The sequence below is a fragment of the Rhineura floridana genome, chromosome 20 (assembly GCF_030035675.1).
Source record: "Rhineura floridana isolate rRhiFlo1 chromosome 20, rRhiFlo1.hap2, whole genome shotgun sequence".
NCBI lineage: Eukaryota > Metazoa > Chordata > Lepidosauria > Squamata > Rhineuridae > Rhineura > Rhineura floridana.
The window spans coordinates 19069224-19085993 of NC_084499.1; the positions used below are offsets into that span (position 1 = coordinate 19069224).

At 47.0% G+C, this 16770-nt stretch overlaps 1 protein-coding gene across 5 annotated transcripts in view; it reads right to left on the bottom strand.

Annotated features, from left to right (window-relative positions):
- Positions 1-16770, bottom strand: part of FUBP3 (far upstream element binding protein 3) — a 61162-nt gene that overhangs the window by 38594 nt on the left and 5798 nt on the right. For all 5 annotated transcript variants that reach the window (XM_061603880.1, XM_061603877.1, XM_061603878.1 and 2 more), the window contains one exon: positions 10021-10126. In XM_061603880.1, the coding sequence (XP_061459864.1) occupies positions 10021-10123 (103 nt within the window). In that variant the 5' untranslated portion in view covers positions 10124-10126. The remainder of the gene's footprint in view (positions 1-10020; positions 10127-16770) is intronic.

Here is a 16770-nt window from a genome sequence, read left to right on the forward strand (position 1 = left end):
CAGTGGCGTCATGCCGTTAAGTGTCCGTCCTTGCGAAGCGAGCGTACGTAAACAGGGGAATGGTGTTACTGTAAATATGTCCATACTCATAAGTGTCCGTAAAGTGAAGGTCCGTACAGCAGGCTATTCCTGTATTAGTTCATTTTTAGGTGCAAGGCTGCAGCTCAGTGGAAGAGCACCTGCTTTGCACACAGAAGGTCCCAATGGCTCCTCCAGGTATGGCTGGGACCACCCCCTATCTGAAACCGCAGAGAAACGCTACCAGTCATGGACCAGTGGGACTAACTCAGAATAAGGCAGCTTCCCAGGACAGTTTGCCCAACGAGGAAGATTTCTTCCAGGCTTTGTGAACCGGGCGGAAGGCACTTGGGGAGGAGTGGGGGAGGAAGAGTGGCACCGCCCTCTCTAAAGAGCACCTTACACAGCTATTTGGCTTGTGCAAGTGCAGCTGTAGCTGACGATTGCACACAGAAATGAGCCACTGAGGCCTAACAACCGGCCGAAGCCCATTTCAACGGCATGGCATTGCCAAGGAGCAGCGATGGGGAGCACCAAGGAAACCGACCCACCTGCAACGGGACGCATCCCCCCAAACACCCAAAATGATGCAGCCACCCTAGAAGTCAAAGTTGGGATGGGAGAGGAAACGACAACAAAATCAGGACAATACAGCAGAGCAAAGGGGGTGGGTGGGGGACCGGGTAAGGGTCTTTGATTAAATACACACCGTGGACAAATAAACACAGACAAAAGAGGGCCAATCCATCTCCATTCTATATCGATAGCTTCCTAACGATATGGGCCCCAACGTTATCGACCAAATGGCTCTATTTATTGCTCTCCGCCTCACGAACGGGGGACCTGCTGCGGTGTTATTGATGCCCCGATAGGCCTTTCGAACGTTCCCAACTGGGAGCCGAAGGAGTTCTTATTGGCTGCTGATCAGTCTAGGGAAAGTCAGTTCCCAAAGCAGCGAACTAAGAAGAAAGTAAACTTAATATAGGCACACTCAATTTGCGGGGGAATGAGGATGGCGGGACACAACACAAAAGGAAACTTGCTAGCTGTCAACCAAATCCTCGACATCTCTTTACCAAGGACAGCAGAGGAATCCAGGGATGATGATTTATTTGCCATGTATATATATATAAAGGCGATGTGCAAAATATAATATAGAATCCTAAGAACCGTAGAGTTGGAAGGGGCCTATAAGGCCATCTAGTCCAACCCCCTGCTCAATGCAGGAATCCAGCTTAAAGCATCCCTGACGGGTGGCTGTCCAGCTGCCTCTTGAATGCCTCCAGTGTCGGAGAGCCCACTACCTCCCTAGGTCATTGGTTCCATTGTCGTATGGCTCTAACAGTTAGGACGTTTTTCCTGATGTTCAGTCGAAATCTCGCTTCCTGCAACTTGAGCCCATTATTCCATGTCCTGCACTTTGGGATGATCGAGAAGAGATCCTGCCCTCCTCTGTGTGGCAACTCTTCATAGAATCATAGAATAGTAGAGTTGGAAATGGGTCTCTGAGGCCATCCAGTCCAACCCCCTGCTCAATGCAGGAACCCAACCGAAAGCATTCCTGACAGGTGGCTGTCCAGCTGCCTCCTGAAGGCCTCCAGGGTTGCAGAGCCCACTGCCTCCCTAGGTCGTTGGTTCCGTTGTCATACTGCTCTAACAGTTAGGACATTTTTCCTGATGTTCAGCCAAAATCTGGCTTCCTGCAACTTGAGCCCATTATTCCGTGCCCTCAACTCTGGGACGATTGAGAAGAGATCCCAGCCCTCCTCTGGGTGGCAACCTTTCAAGTACTTGAAGAGTGCTACCATATCTCCCCTCAGTTTTTCTTTTCAAGGCTAAACATGCCCAGTTCTTAGCCACGCATAACAGGTGGGGGAACCTTTGGTCCTCCAGATGTTGCTGAACTACAACTCTCATCATTCCTGATCATTGGCTATGCTTACTAGGACTGATGGGAGTTGTAGTTCAGCAACATCTGGAGGGCCAAAGGTTCCCCACTCCTGCAATAAAACAGTTAAAAACAGGGTTTTTTAAAAAAACAAAATGGACATCCATGCCAGACACCCATTCATCCACCAGGGAAACCTTTTCGGAACAAAAATGCCTTGCACTGATTCCAGGAAGTGCAGACAGCAAGCGCCTGCCACATCTTGACAGGGATGCTCTTCCACAGAACAGGGGTCAGCCACACTGAAGGCCCTGCTCTGAGTTATTGTGGAGCGGGCTTCTGATATCTTTGGAGCTTAAAGGAGAAGCTTCCTGCAGACTGCAGTGGCCTGCTGGGGATGAGAGAAATAAAGTGGTCTCTCAGGTAACCTGGTCCTGAGCTCTATAGGGACTTAAACATTAGTACTGAGACCTTGCATTAGGACGCAATCTTCCATAGGCAGCCAAAAAGCAGATTTACCAAGTCAACAGAACACACACACATCCCACACTGATTCTAGCATGCGAGTTCAGGATTTTTTTTCAAGCAGGGTGCCTAACCTCTTAGGAACAGTGGAGAGAGAGCTGCGGGGGGGGGGGCACTGTGGCCAACCAAGTCTTATCACTGGACCTACGCAAGCCACATCCATTAATTTCAATGGGCCTACTTTGAATACAACTAGCGTTGGATGTAATGAGATGTATATTTTTAGGACCCATCCTACTTGCGTGACACTGATTTGTTTCAGACCAGGGGTTCCCAAGCGGTGGTCTGCGAGCTTCTTTCAAGTGGTCTGCGGTGCACATGCGTGGATTTGTGGCTGAAGATGGGAGACGGCACATCCACTGCATTAAATATGCACCTTGATTTTTTATTGCTTCTTTTATTTCTTATATTGCATTTTACTGAATTACAATTTGAATTTGGCCTCTGCAATTTTCTGCAAACTCTCTGCAATTTTCAAGTGATCTGTAGGGGAAAAGGTTCGGGAATCAGTTTTAAACTGCTTTTAATGTTGCATTTTAAATTGTTGGGGCCTGCCTTGGGATCTTGGGGTGAAGGGTAGGTAATTAATAGTAGTAGTAATAATAATAATCCTGAGACTGCAGCTCTCCAGAACATACCTGAAAGTAAAGGAACTGCAAGCAAAAAATACATTAGTGGAAAAGGTGGGATTAAAATAGACTGCACTACTTCACGTGCAAATGAGGTCAATTTTTTGTATGCTCATACGTGGTTTTTTAAAATTAAAAATATCCCTGCAAGTAGAAAATTAGTGCATCAAGGAGGAGCAGGCTCAGTCCGAACCAGGCAACAGTTTCCTCCTTGCATGTGCCCATTTCTTGCTCTTGTTTTTGAACCTGGGAGGACAGGAGACATTAAAACAAGATGTCATGTGTCGCCCCCCCCCGCTGCAACATAAAGTGGTACAAGCTCTCAGTGTTAAGACTCTTGCACCACCTCATCCTCGTGTAAAGTGGGATTCAGTGGGCAGCCTTAAGCAGAACATGTTCAAAAGATCACCCCTTTCCTCTCCAGCAAACCCAAACCCCACAGCGCACACAAATGCAAGTCCTAAGTACAGAAGGCAGCTATCCTGCCCAGCAGACCTTACAGGGAAATAAATTAAAAAGCACAACAGAGCCCAAGGCTGATGCATACAATCTAAAGCTCTATTTGCTGTCAAACAAGCCCATTTTGCTCTGGGAAAGAGAACTGGCTAATGGAGAGGGAAATCTTTGGGCTTTTGTGGGGAAGGGGAGGGCAAAAGAATGCAGACTACCGTTTACCGTCCAGGCAGAAAACTTCCCATCAGCCTCTGAAATAGGGAAGGAGGGTCGGCTGAACTCAAAGGGCCATCATCACGCATGCACTCTCTCCCCCCTTTTTACATCTATCGAGCACAATTTAAGTTTAACGGCAGTCATTTTACTGCAAAATAAGGGAAAACGCTGCATAAAATCAGCCCCATTTCCCGTTTAACGGCCCTTGCCATTCAAAATCGCTCTCCCATCCCGCTGTTGGATTTATCCTTAGCCGAGATGTACCCTGGAGAAAGAGACATACAAAAAAAGAAAAAGGCAGATGTTTCACCGGATTTATGCTGCACACACCCCTATATTTTAACAGGGTGGGTTCAGAACTCCCGAATTAATTGTGCCACCACCTGACCTTGCTTTTTGGTCAGTGATGCGAGGTGGAAATTTGTTCCCTGCAGGGGGGGGGGGAAATCACTATTATATTCTTCAGCAGGAAAAAAAATCTCCACTTTTAGAAATGCATCATTTCATCAAAGTAATTAGTAACACAAATCAAACTGGGCATCTAGAATGGGCACATTACTCAAATCTAAAAATCAACATTTTTAATTAACTTTTATTTTTCAGGTGGCTACCCCTGGGAATGTATTTCTGTGCACAGCTGACATAATTACATCAACAGTTTTGGGCAACCGGAGACAACTTTTCAGATTCTTACACAGCACGTAAAATTAACATAACATCCACTTCATGAAGAACACTTCCACAGACACCACAGACGCTGCACAACGTTCACATTCTCTTCCATCCCTGAAAGTATGTCCAAATCCCTGGGGACATAGTCCAGGTAGCAGTTCCTGCTACTTGACGTCTGTATGGAGATTTCAAGTGTTCAAAAAGTGTTTTGCATACATTTTCCATCTGTGATCTAACAACAACCCTGTAAAGTGAAGATAGCATAATTATCTCTCATGCTGCAGGTGCCCAGGGAGGTGGGAGGCAGCAACTGCGAGAGAGTGACTTGTGTAAGACCACTTAGTGAATTCATGTCCAGCAGCAAGATTCAAACCAATGACTTCCCAGATTCGTAGCTCTTTGCTATGATGCGACAGCAGGTTGCAGCCTCAGGCCGGCACATCCCGGGTTCAAAGTCCCAAGCCCAGGCTCACCTTGACTGCACTTCAAGTATGGTAGGACATCTTACTCATTGCTCATTTATTTCTAATACTGCATTTTTTTCTATTATTAGGGCTTCCATCCCTGCATGCTTTGCACCTCAAACCCACCAACCTAACCCCAGGCACCCCACCCCCTTAGCCAAATCTCCCAGTGCTTCCAGGTATGCAATGACTACCATCGACTATCCCGCCTGATGATGGGGCACTCGCTCACACAGCTGTCATCCACACACCTCGCTCACCCGCCACGCCTGGCCGTCACCACTGAATGTTGCCAGTCATCACACTGTACTTTGCAGCCCACCTGTCTGTCCCAAGCAGGCTGCAGTGTGACACTTACACTTTCATGATATAGGAGGACCATCAGAATTCAAACACAACCATAAGAACTAAGAGAAGCAGTAGAAATACAATTAAAAAATCAATTATGAATATTTAACGTGGACATGCTGCAGACAACCTGAATGAAGCTCCGGGACCACAGTTTTGGAGCCTGTAGCCTATAGAAAGTATAAATTACTCACAGATAACTAGGCACAGATGCATTACACAGCAGCTGGTAGTTTTCTTCCTGATGTGCATCATTTGTTAAAATAGGTATCTGATTTTATACAAACATTTCAAAGACTGTTCTTTCAACTCTAAAACAGCCTCCAGAGCAGCTAGCAATGTATGGGCAGACAGGCTAGTTTGTTTTTTAAAAGGGGTGAGAGAGGGGGTAAGAAGAAAGAAGAGGAAGACTTGAGGTTTTTTCTCAACTTTCTTGCAAAATATAAAAATTGAAGGGTAAAAATTAAGAGTAACAGTTCTTGATGGGCATTTCTCAGAGGTAGCTCGGCAGATTCTTAGCTTCTGCTTGTTTCAAGGAAGGCAGGCACGTTTTGCACAAAATAATTGAAAAGGGGGCAGGGGAAGAGGAGAGAAAGAGAATCAGTTCTGCATTTCAAGCTCCATTTCATGCCCATTGCCCAGGTCAGTTCAGCCAATTCCAGATGCTGCAAGGCATAGATTCAGGCTACTTTAAGGGAATTAGGTGGGTGTTCGACAGCTTCTTCAATATGACAAAAAGAGAAATCTGTTCCCCCCCCCCCCGGTCCCACAAAAACACCTCGTTTAGGAAAGCTCTGAGAACTTGTTACAATCAGCCACTAGCGCCTCAGATCCATAATCCTCTATCAATCAGCTGTCTATTTAAAGAAATGGATAGGTATGGCGTTAAAAGTCATCTCCAAAACTGAAGCTCATTGCTGCTCCCGGCTGTTAGAAAGTAGGAGTTAGAATATGCACGAGTAATAGAGGCGAGGAAAGAAATGGTAAGAGCTTTAGAATGTGAACAAGGCAAAGGTCTCCTTTCTCACCTACCAACTTTCACCAATCAAATCTCGATTACAGCGATGTAGGTTCTCTGGGGGGGAAATTGAATTGGGAAATTCCAATTCAAAGTTTCCAAAAAGAAATTCTAGATGCAAAGTTTCCTGGTTAATTTGCATCACAAAATTTAGAAAGTGATCTCATTTAGTTTTTTTTTTTTTTTTTTACTATTGTTATGTTTAGATCCTGCTCTTCCTCCCAAAGGGATCACAAGGCTGCAAATAAATGATAAAAACACTTAAAAACACCTTTCAAAAAAATCTTATGATCAAAACATCTTTCAAATAAAACAACCTATCTTACTTGTTTACCTTACTGTTATTTAGTAAATAAAGCTAAAAACACTGGAGCTCTGGTACACATTTGCCCAATACTGTGTTTGTAATTGGCATCCGTTCATTGTTACTTAATGAACTTATGAAATGGACGTTTTTCCAAAACAGAAAAAAACCCACATCACTGCTTTATTATCAAACAGCAAGGAGCATGTCCATTTCTACTCTCTGTCTGCACTGGGGCAGTTGCGGAGTCTTCCTTACAGCCGTTATAAATCAGCAACAGCCTTCACGGAAGATGCGGGTCTGGTTGAAAGGGGTGGACTGTGTAGCAAATCCTCTTTCCAAACAAAACAACCTTTGTTAACTGGACTTGCACAGAGATGAACATCTGACAAATATACGCAACTCAGCAATGTATGACATTCAATGGGGAACACAGATGTGAGTGCGAAGGGGTCGCCCTAAAGACCCTAGCCCGTGAGGAAGTGAAACAAGATATTACTCAAAAGATGGCTGAAGGTGTTGCTTAAGATCTACATAGCATCGTAGTCACAGGACACACCATTGAAATCCTGTGAACTAACAAATCAGGGGTCCGGTGGACTTAAGTTCACTGGTTGGCCGAGACCAGTGGATTGGTCTGCAGATATCATCACCGTGTTTGGACGACCTCACTATCGCAGGGCAGCAGCAAGGAGCGGCTTGCGTCTCTGCATACCAGCTTTGCTGAAAATAGCATAAAAGGAGAAGCTGGCAGACGGAAGCCTCTACGACAGAACAATCTAAGGGCATGAAAGAGTGTCCTAGAGTCTTGCATAGGCAGACTCCCCAGAAAATCCCCCCAATTCAACGTTTTCCCGGAAAACGCACATCACGGAGCTCTTTCTGTCTGTCCCCTATGACTCCACACTCACAATCGCTGTTGCACAGCGTAAGCACAGCTGCAGGCAAAAGGGCTCCTTACCCTCTTGTACAATGGGCCGCAAGAGAGGCCTCTGAGAGAGCTCTCCCTTTTACGTGCCTCAGCTGATCACACACACACACGCAAGCTGAGGCAAACCCAATGGGAGCACGCACCTCGTCTCCCTCTGCCTCAGCACTCGCGGCTCTACCTACCAGAAGAGAGGGGCTTCAAGGAGCCCTTTGCCAAGGATTGGGGGGGACTCTTCTCAGCCCAAGGTCCACATCCCCTTCTGGGGGCCACATGCCAGTGGTGGGCGGGGCCAGAGGCAAAATGGGGCGGAGCAACAAATGCAAAATTCAGCCTTTGTACAGTAGGCTAGTTCCCACTCACGCTCACACACTCTCTCTCTCTATCCTCCCTGCAGGTGAGCAACAGGCATTGCCAGAGTGCGAGGACACGTCCCAGCCAGGCAAACATACATACAAGGAGGGTGCAAAGTGGAGCCGGTGATGGTCGGCACATGGAGAGAGTCTCCAGAGCTAGGCGGCACCTTGGAGGGTTGTGTTTAGCCTCCGAACTCGGAAAGAGACCCAGGGGCCAGACAGAGAGTCTTCATGGGCCGCATGCAACCCCAGAACCTTTGCTATGGTTTGTGCTGGAGTTAAGACCATGGCCCCATCAGCTCCAGGTGGCAGAAAGGGTCCTGTGGCTTCATAACAGCCTATGACAGCATCCTGGGCTGTGCTCAGCACTCAGTATGCACTCGTGTGTGGGGGTGGTGCCCACAACAGTTTCTCTGGTATGCAAATGTGCCCGCAGGACCCAAAAAGACTGACGTATCTCCCTGTCACAAATTAATAAATCCAGACCCACCAGTTGTTACATGTAACAACTAACGTTAAGTAGTAATAAGTACATACAACTGATGGGCGCTGAAATGTATTATAATTTAGTCAGCACATAAGCAGTGCTGCCTGTCTGATATATTTATGGAGTTTTCATTTCAAAAATAATGATACCCTGATACGGAGCTGCTGCCCGCTAAAACACTTAAAATGTCTTTTCGCCAGCTAGCAAGCAGGAAATTGAAAACACATGGTGGTAACAACAACAACAAAGTTATGCTACAGAAATAAAAACAAAATTCATCCCGACCGTCAGCCATGCTGGCTGCAGGGGATGATGTGGGCTGGAGTCCAACCACATCTGGAGGGCCATGGGTGTTTCCCATCCCTGCCCTAAATGTGAAACCAGCCTTTCACATCTCTGTACCAGCCTCCCCAGTCCCCTGCTGCTTCTCCTAGCAAGCAGAAGCCTTGCTCCTGGTCTGGGTTCCCAGGGATACGTTTACACCAAGGGTGGGGAACCTTTGGCCCTCTAGAAGTTGCCGAACTACAACTCCCATGATTGCTGGCCATCCTGGCTGCAGGGGCTGATGGTGGCTGGGAGTTCCCCCAATTCATGCTTTACACGAACAACATTAATACTGACCTAATAACTAACAAGCATGTTGAAAACCAACAAGGCCGCAGCAGCGAGATCTTTCACTTTTATTGTTCTGAAAGCAATGTCTCCCCCGCTCCAGTTTCTCCCAAACTCTCCAATCCTTCCATATTGGGCCTCAGGGGGAGCACCCATTTGTTAGGGAGTCTAAAGAGCATCAGGTGTCCTTATAAAAAGAAAACGTCTTCTGACCACATACAGGGGCTTTGCCAACTTGCCTCCTGTTGCAACCCCTCACATGGCTGCGCTGGAGGTCACTCCAGGCAGTCTCCTTAACCATCACCCCCACCAAGAGGGGCTTTTGGGGAACTGACGAATGCCCCAAGGGGGGCGGTTGAAAGGTCTCTACATGGCTCTTTGCACCCCAGCCAATGGGACACTCTGCTTGCATAATAAGGGGTGTTAAATTGAAGACAATCTTGAAATCACAGGTTAAAAAAAAACCAGGTTTGTAAAAAGATGCTCTTCAGTCTCCTCGATTTAACGTGAGCCGGCAAGGAAAATGCCACCACCCAGGATGACAAGCCTGGCTGGCTCCCAGCAATGAGCATACCGGAGCTAATCAGTCAGCTCATCTATGGCCCTGCACATATAGTCAGGCCAGGGTAGGGGCACCTAAGTCCACGGAAGCCAACAGGTCATTAGGGCATACATCACCACTCTGCACAGAACTGCAGCCATGAGGTTTGGCCAGGCCGGCTGGCATGACCCCCCTCCTTCCCCAGATCCAGGTCAGCTTCAATTGAACCTCACTGTCGGCTACCAAGGGATCATTAATCCAGTTTTATCAGCGTGGCCAAAACCTATGTCTTGTTTGGCCAGCACTCTGTTTTTTTATCAGTGCCGTTCAGCAACCACAGTTTTGTTTGATCTAGGGAAAGACGAAAGAAGAGGGATGCCCAAGCACCGCTGCTGTAGAAGAAGCTGGTCTCCTCACCACTTTTTGACCTTCCAGTTCTATTCTACCCCTTCACAGCCCGCACTCTGGGAGGCTGCAAGCCCCATGCCACCCCCCCCCAAAAAAGTAATAAGCAGTAAAAGAAAAATAATTTTTAAAAACCACAAAATACATGGAACTTACTTCCGTCATCCAGGGGCCGTTTTACTCCGTAACCGTACACTGAGGGGTCCACAAGTGGTGTGGAATTATTCAAGTGAGGAATCTCTCCAATTTTAGCAGCCATTTGCTGTAGAAAAAAAATAAATAATTTTGGAACAGCGTTAGCACAGCTACTATGGCTCATGTGAATGGATAGCTTCTCCCAGCCACAACCTGATTTTTTAAAGTTCTCAACGTCTCTTCACGCTATAGCGTGACCAAGAGACACCACGCGGCACGGCTAAGAGATGGAATCCAGGAGGCGGAGCTATGCAGACGAAGGAGGCGGGGCTATGCAGACAGGAAGAGTCGATCTCTTAACGCTGGGACTGCTAGGGCACAATACTTATTTAGCACCCATCTCATCTGGCTTGCTTTCTCCCATATAATGACCCAGTTGTCACTCATCCCTATGAGGAAAAATGCCTGGAAGTGGGCAGCCTAGCTCTGCCTGACAAGGACATCGCAAGAGGTTGGACCCTTGCAGGGTTTTTGCAAGACACACACACCCTCCCACTGCTCACACCCGTTAACAGTTGAGCATTGCGCCGGGATGTTTGGCTCACAGCTGAGCCGTGGTCAACTGAAGGCCTCCTCCACCTGGGGATGAGCCACAGGAGCTGTGGGATTTGCAGAGTTCCACCCAGAGGATCCAACACAGCAGGAAAGGTTGACGGGAGGGACCACAGGAGGAGGATGACCCTGAGTCCCATCAGGTACATTTTAATCAAGCGGTGGTGGCTGATGCCCATTGGGACTGGGAGGGCGAAGGACAGGGAGCCCCACCAGTGGGACGAGCCAGAGCCAATGACAGGCAGAGCCGGCTCATTTTGGATTGGTCCCCATCCTCCCCCCGTCTTAGTTCTACAAGGACAGCATGGAGACTACAGAGAAGGAAACTGCAACAGGCAGGGTCATCCCCTGCACTGGATGCAAGTTAAGATGACAGGCGGACAGGGACTGGCTAATGGGTTGGCGGGGCAACACCCTGTTCGCCTGAATGGATCAGCCTCCACTGCTATCAGGCTTGGCTCTGGAAGGGTAAGCGGCCCACCACTGTTACAGCAACCGTGGCAGCTCATGTGCACACAGTTTTAGTACTGGTTTGAAGGGCCAAAAGTGCAAAGGACCAATGTCATTTTGGTTGCCCAAGGCATTGGAATGCTGCCATGGGCTGAAGAGGATGTTGGGAAACAATGAGGCAGTCTAATGAGACGTGCTGGCCTCTGGGCTCGATTCTATCTCAGCCAGAGACTCCCCAACCAGGGGTTGCCAATGTGGCCTCTGTGGGCACCAGTGCACCCACCACTACCTCCGATGGTGTCCCGCAAAAGGTCTAGGTCAATATTCCCTCAAAAATCCACAATGCATGGGAGAGACCGTTTGCTCTTCCTGCTCCGTTCCTGTTGGCACTAGCTCAGCCTTTCAAATGTCGAAGCCACTATGCCACGCCCCAAAGGCAGCCATTTTGTGACTGGCGCCCACACCACTCTCCAAATTCCAAACGCGTTAGACAAAATGCCAAGTATTACTACTGTGTTGTTAGGTCCCGGGGTGGCTAAACTGCTGGGATTTTTTCCCCATCTTCCATGGGTACATTCTTTTTCTATTTAATATATCTATCCTAGCTATTTGTCCCTGTAGGGAACCACACACCACCACCACAGTGGCTTTAGGAATAGTAAAATCCATGCCTGCCCCACACACAAATCTCTGAAGCCTTCCATGCTGCTCTCGGCCCCACAGAACAGCCACAATACTTCATGCAGCCCCTTCATGTAAAGGTCAGGCCAACAGCTGTCAAACTCTGACCATTTGCTAATACCAAAAGATGCAGGGGGGGGAACCTAAGAACTGTTCCCCCCCTCCAAAGAGTAACAAAGCCAAACACAATGTTTTTACCAGTGCAGCATTAACATGCAAGATTTACTGGGGTGGGGCTTCAAGAAAGAAGAGACTTGCTTATGACTACAAAGCCTGCAGGGAGATAAAAAGCAAGCAGCCTTATCAGACTAATGGCCCTGAAAACTGTACATCTGCTCCTGCTGCTGCATCACTCCCTCTCTTTTCCCCCAAATTCAACTTGTCAATATCTTTAAAAAGTGTAGTACAGTAGAGAGGCAAACCCTGTGGGGTGCTCCAGACTGCCGCCAGGGCCTCAGCCAATGTGGCCAGAGTTCACGGATGATGGGAGTTCAAAGGGCCCCAGCGGGCCCATTCCTGTAGTAAAAGAGGATTACCTTCGCTCATATGGAAATCTCAAAATCATAGGGACTAGGAAGCTGCCTTATACTGAGTCAGGTTTTTTTGAGGGAGTACTTTTATCATTATTTTTCTGCAGTGTAGCATTAAATAAATGTAACCTGTTTCAGTGATAAGAGTTCATTCTTGCCACTCTAGGGCTTTGCCACCTTTATGTACAGACCATGCCTAAGGCCCACCTCTGCTGCCAATATGGGGTGTGCTCAAGTCAGGTTTGGGGAACCTTTGGCTGTCCAGATGTTGGTGAGCCATGACTCCCATCAGCCCCTGCAGCAAGCATGGCCAATGGCTGGGATGATGGGAGTTGCAGTTCAGCAACATCTGGAGGGCCACAGGTTTCCCACACTTGGCTTAAGTCGCTTCAACAGGTCACATCTCTAACACTATGCAGGTCAGGAGGCAGCCAAGATGGTGCCCTCCAGATATTGCCAGACTACAACTTCCATCATCCATGACCGTTGGCCATGCTTGCTGGGACTGATACGAGTTGAGAGTTCAACAGCATCTGGAGAGCATCATCTTGGCTACACTTACAATTCCCCAGAGACTTTTATTTTGACCCTGGAATGATAAACTCTCACCATCTATTACACAACAGTCTGAAGACTTTATTGCCTTTGCTATACAGCCGATATAGCAGTGGGGAGGGAAGCCTGGCTGGGAGTCCAGAGTCTGTGAGTTCAAAAACCCGCTTGTGTCTCCTGGGCATCAAGGGCCAGCTAAAGATCTCCCCCACAGGGAGTGGCTCACGGGTTACGCGTGCTGCCACCTGTGTAGCCGTGGGCAAGCTGCAGAGTCCCAAGGAGCCCACTTGCCCCCCAGCTGGCAGTTGCGGACAAGGAAGGGGCTGACTTGTGCAGCTGTGGCAAGCTGAGCAGGCCCTAGCCAGCTGGGGAGGACTAGCCCAAGGGAGGGAATGGTAAACCCCCTCTGAATACTGCTTACCATGAACACACGACTCATAGGGTTGCCATAAGTCAGGATCAATTTGAAGGCAAGTCCCAGTCACAATCAGTGCAAATATACTGAATGCATTCCTTATAAACATCAAGTTTGAGTGGATACCTATTTGGACAGCACATATCGCTTTAATAACAATAAAATTATATGTTTAACCTAAGACAGATATAGTGATTGTCCTTATATGCCTTCAAGTCGATTACGACTTAGGGCGACCCTATGAATCTTTTTGGATATATTCATAGGGTTTTCACGGTAAGAGGTATTCAGAGGCGGTTTTCCATTGCCTTCGCTCCCATCTTTTTAATGTGTGCCGATGGATTGGGGGGGAGGATGCCTTTCCTTTTTCTCTTTTTATTACTATTTTAATTACTTTTGCAATTTCATTATGAACCAGAAAATAAACAAAAAAGAAAAAAGGAAGCAAGAAAAAAAACCATCAGCTCATATTAACAAAACATTTAAACATCTATACATCCATTTTAATTTACATATATGGATCGATGCATGTCATCCAAATGTCCAAATATGTATCCAGACAAAGTTGGTGTTTATATGAAGTACGCTCCTCCTTTGTAAAATTTGCTTTTTAAAAGTAATGAAAAAGAAAGGTTTTTATGCAACTAAGCTTTACTCAGAGTAGACCTATTGAAATGAATGGACCTAAGTTAATCATGTTCACTAATTTCAGTGTGTCTACTCCGAGTAGGAACAGCACTGGATACAATCCAAAGTGTTTGGGTTTGTGGAGACTTGGCTCCACGCAGACCTCCGGCCCTTCCCCTTTCCATCCACCAGCTGTCCAGCAGAACACTTCAAATCCAAGCTTATGTAATACAATGCCCTTGCAGCAGGAGAAGGAAACAAGAGGAGAGGGCAACAGAGTCCGAAGCGTTGCTGAGTGCAGAGAAGACAGAGTGTGCGCAGAGAAGACAGAGTGTGCGCAGAGATGAAGGCAAGACCCTTCCCCAACAGTCTAGGCTGAAGCGTATTCCTCAGAGGAGGAACCCCAATAGGCCCACAAGCGTTCAAACAAACGGCCAACCTACATTCGAAATCAGCAGCAGCAGCATCGCGCAGATTTAGGAGCACAACCAGTATGTCAGCAAACCCACTTATCTGAGTCTCACAATGCACAAGGATAGGATAAGGGGCAGTTGTCACAATAGGGGACAATGTCACAATGGAACTGTCACAAGAGAAGCCGTCATGGGGTCTCCCAGGGATCTCTTCTAGGACCATTGCCTTTAAACTTAATTCAAAATAAAAATGATCTGAAGCCAAGGATGACCAAGTGAGATCGTTTTTGGAAGATTTTTTAATTAACATTTTTATGAAAGATGGTGAAAACCCTACCAGACTGAAGGGTCCTCTTTGAACTAGCTGCAGGCACCAAATAACAGATATAAGTCAGTATAAAGTAATGCATACTGAGCCCATTATTTATTATTATTAATTATTACTATCAACAACAACAACAACTTCACATATCCCCAGACGTGGTCTAAATTGGCAATGACTGACCAGGGAAAAATAACCTGGGGTTATGGTAAATACTATTGCTGTTATTATTATTACAAAGAATTTATATACCCCCTCTCATTTCAAGAAGAAATACAAGGCAGCCCAAGAAAAACAGCAAAGTGAAAAGGCAAATTCCACACCAGGGATGATTAGTAAAGGGACTGAAACAGCCAGATTCCCTGTTCCACAGTGCCTGTAGAGAAAGCTGTGATGCAGCTGGTGGCTACCCCATCTCACAAAAGGCAACTGGAAAGCGGGAAAAGGTTCAGGTAAGGAGTTGGGGTGCACCTTCCCTTTGGGAGAGGGGATGGCTAAAATGTTTAACCAAACAAAAACAGGCCACCAGTTTCCGTCCACAATTCCAGATGCTTACATTAGCACTTAAAGCCCTAAAAAATTTAGGCCCCAAATATCCGAATGACTGCCTCCATCCCTACTGACTATCTCGGATCTTAAGGTCGACGGGGGGGGGGCTCTCTTGCAGGGAATGGCTGCCTGGGGGGAAAGGGCTTTCTCTGTGGTAGCCCCTAAATTGTGGAATTCCCTCTCCATAGAGGTGTGCCTGGCAGGGCTGTGGAGTCGGTACGCCAAACCTTTGACTCCGACTCCTCTATTTTTCTACTCTCCGACTCCACCCAAAATTGCTTCCAACTCCAGAGCCCTAGAAAGGGCTGTAAATGTCTTTTTAAATTGGAAGCTCTCCTAGGAGCATTTTTATCGCTGCCTGAATATGCGCTGATCTTGGCATCACAGCATTTGTCTTCATCTGGGTCTTGTGTCATACACTGACACACAAAATGTTTTCCATCTTCAGTTATGGTGAAATGCTCAACTACAGCTGACTTCACGGGAAGCTTCTTTGACAGTTTGAATTTATATTTTAAAAAATTTGTCAATCAAAATTTATTTTGGAGTCGAAGTCGGTACATTTCTACCAACTCCGACTCCACCCAAAATTGCTTCCGACTCCGACTCCACAGCCCTGGCGCCTGGCATCTTCATTGTGTAGTCTCCATCATGTGCTGAAGCCACACCTCTTTACCGTGACCTTCGGCAACTTATAGTGGCCTAGATCCAATCATTTTATTTAAGAACATTGAGAAGAGCCTCAAGCCAACCTGGTCCAGCATGCTGTTCTGTCAGGAGCCAGCCAGATGCCCCAATGGGGAAGCCCACAAGCAGGGCCCAAGTATGACAGCAACTCTCCCCCTCCTGTAGTTTCCTGCAGAAACATACCACCTCTGACTGCGGAAGGAGAACATAGCCATCATGGTATCTGGCTTTTACCATTGTTGCAACCTACCCTGGGACTTTATGGTGAAAGACAGCTAAGTAACCTTATAAATAAAAAACAAACACTCGCTCTGGTTCTGTGCTGGCCACAGAGGCATGGGAGGCCTACTTTCCATAGGGTTTAACAGCACCTGATGTCCTTTCACTTATCTTGGCTACTCTCACAAGGTCACTGTTATCACTATTATGTGTACCGGGAACATAGGTTGATAGAATGCAATGCCCACCTGTGGCAACAAGGGACTCAACCCCACAATACAGCCACCACTTCGCCCCAAATGGGAGACTGCAGACTGAGAAACAGTGGTTTACCCACAGCTAAGACGGAAGGAGTTCAAACCCCAGTTTTCTCAAGCCCACGCATATACAATCTTGTGGCCTCCACAATAGGGCATTGGTAGAATGCATGCTCACATGCACAAGGCCTCAGTTCAAATCTCTGGCTTCTCTAGTTAAAGGGTCTTGCTAGAGACCTGCTGTCAGAGTAGCAAGTACAGAGGTATGTGGGCCAAAGCCCAAGGCAGCTCCATGTGTAGTTTCACACACTCTCTACAGCAGTAGCATTAAAATTTTACAGACCTGGGATCCACTTTCAACCCAAACATACAATTTCAGTACTTTTTAAAAACCATATATTTGAACTCCCTTTGGGAGGAAGGGTGGGATATTACTATTGCATTTATATCCCACCTT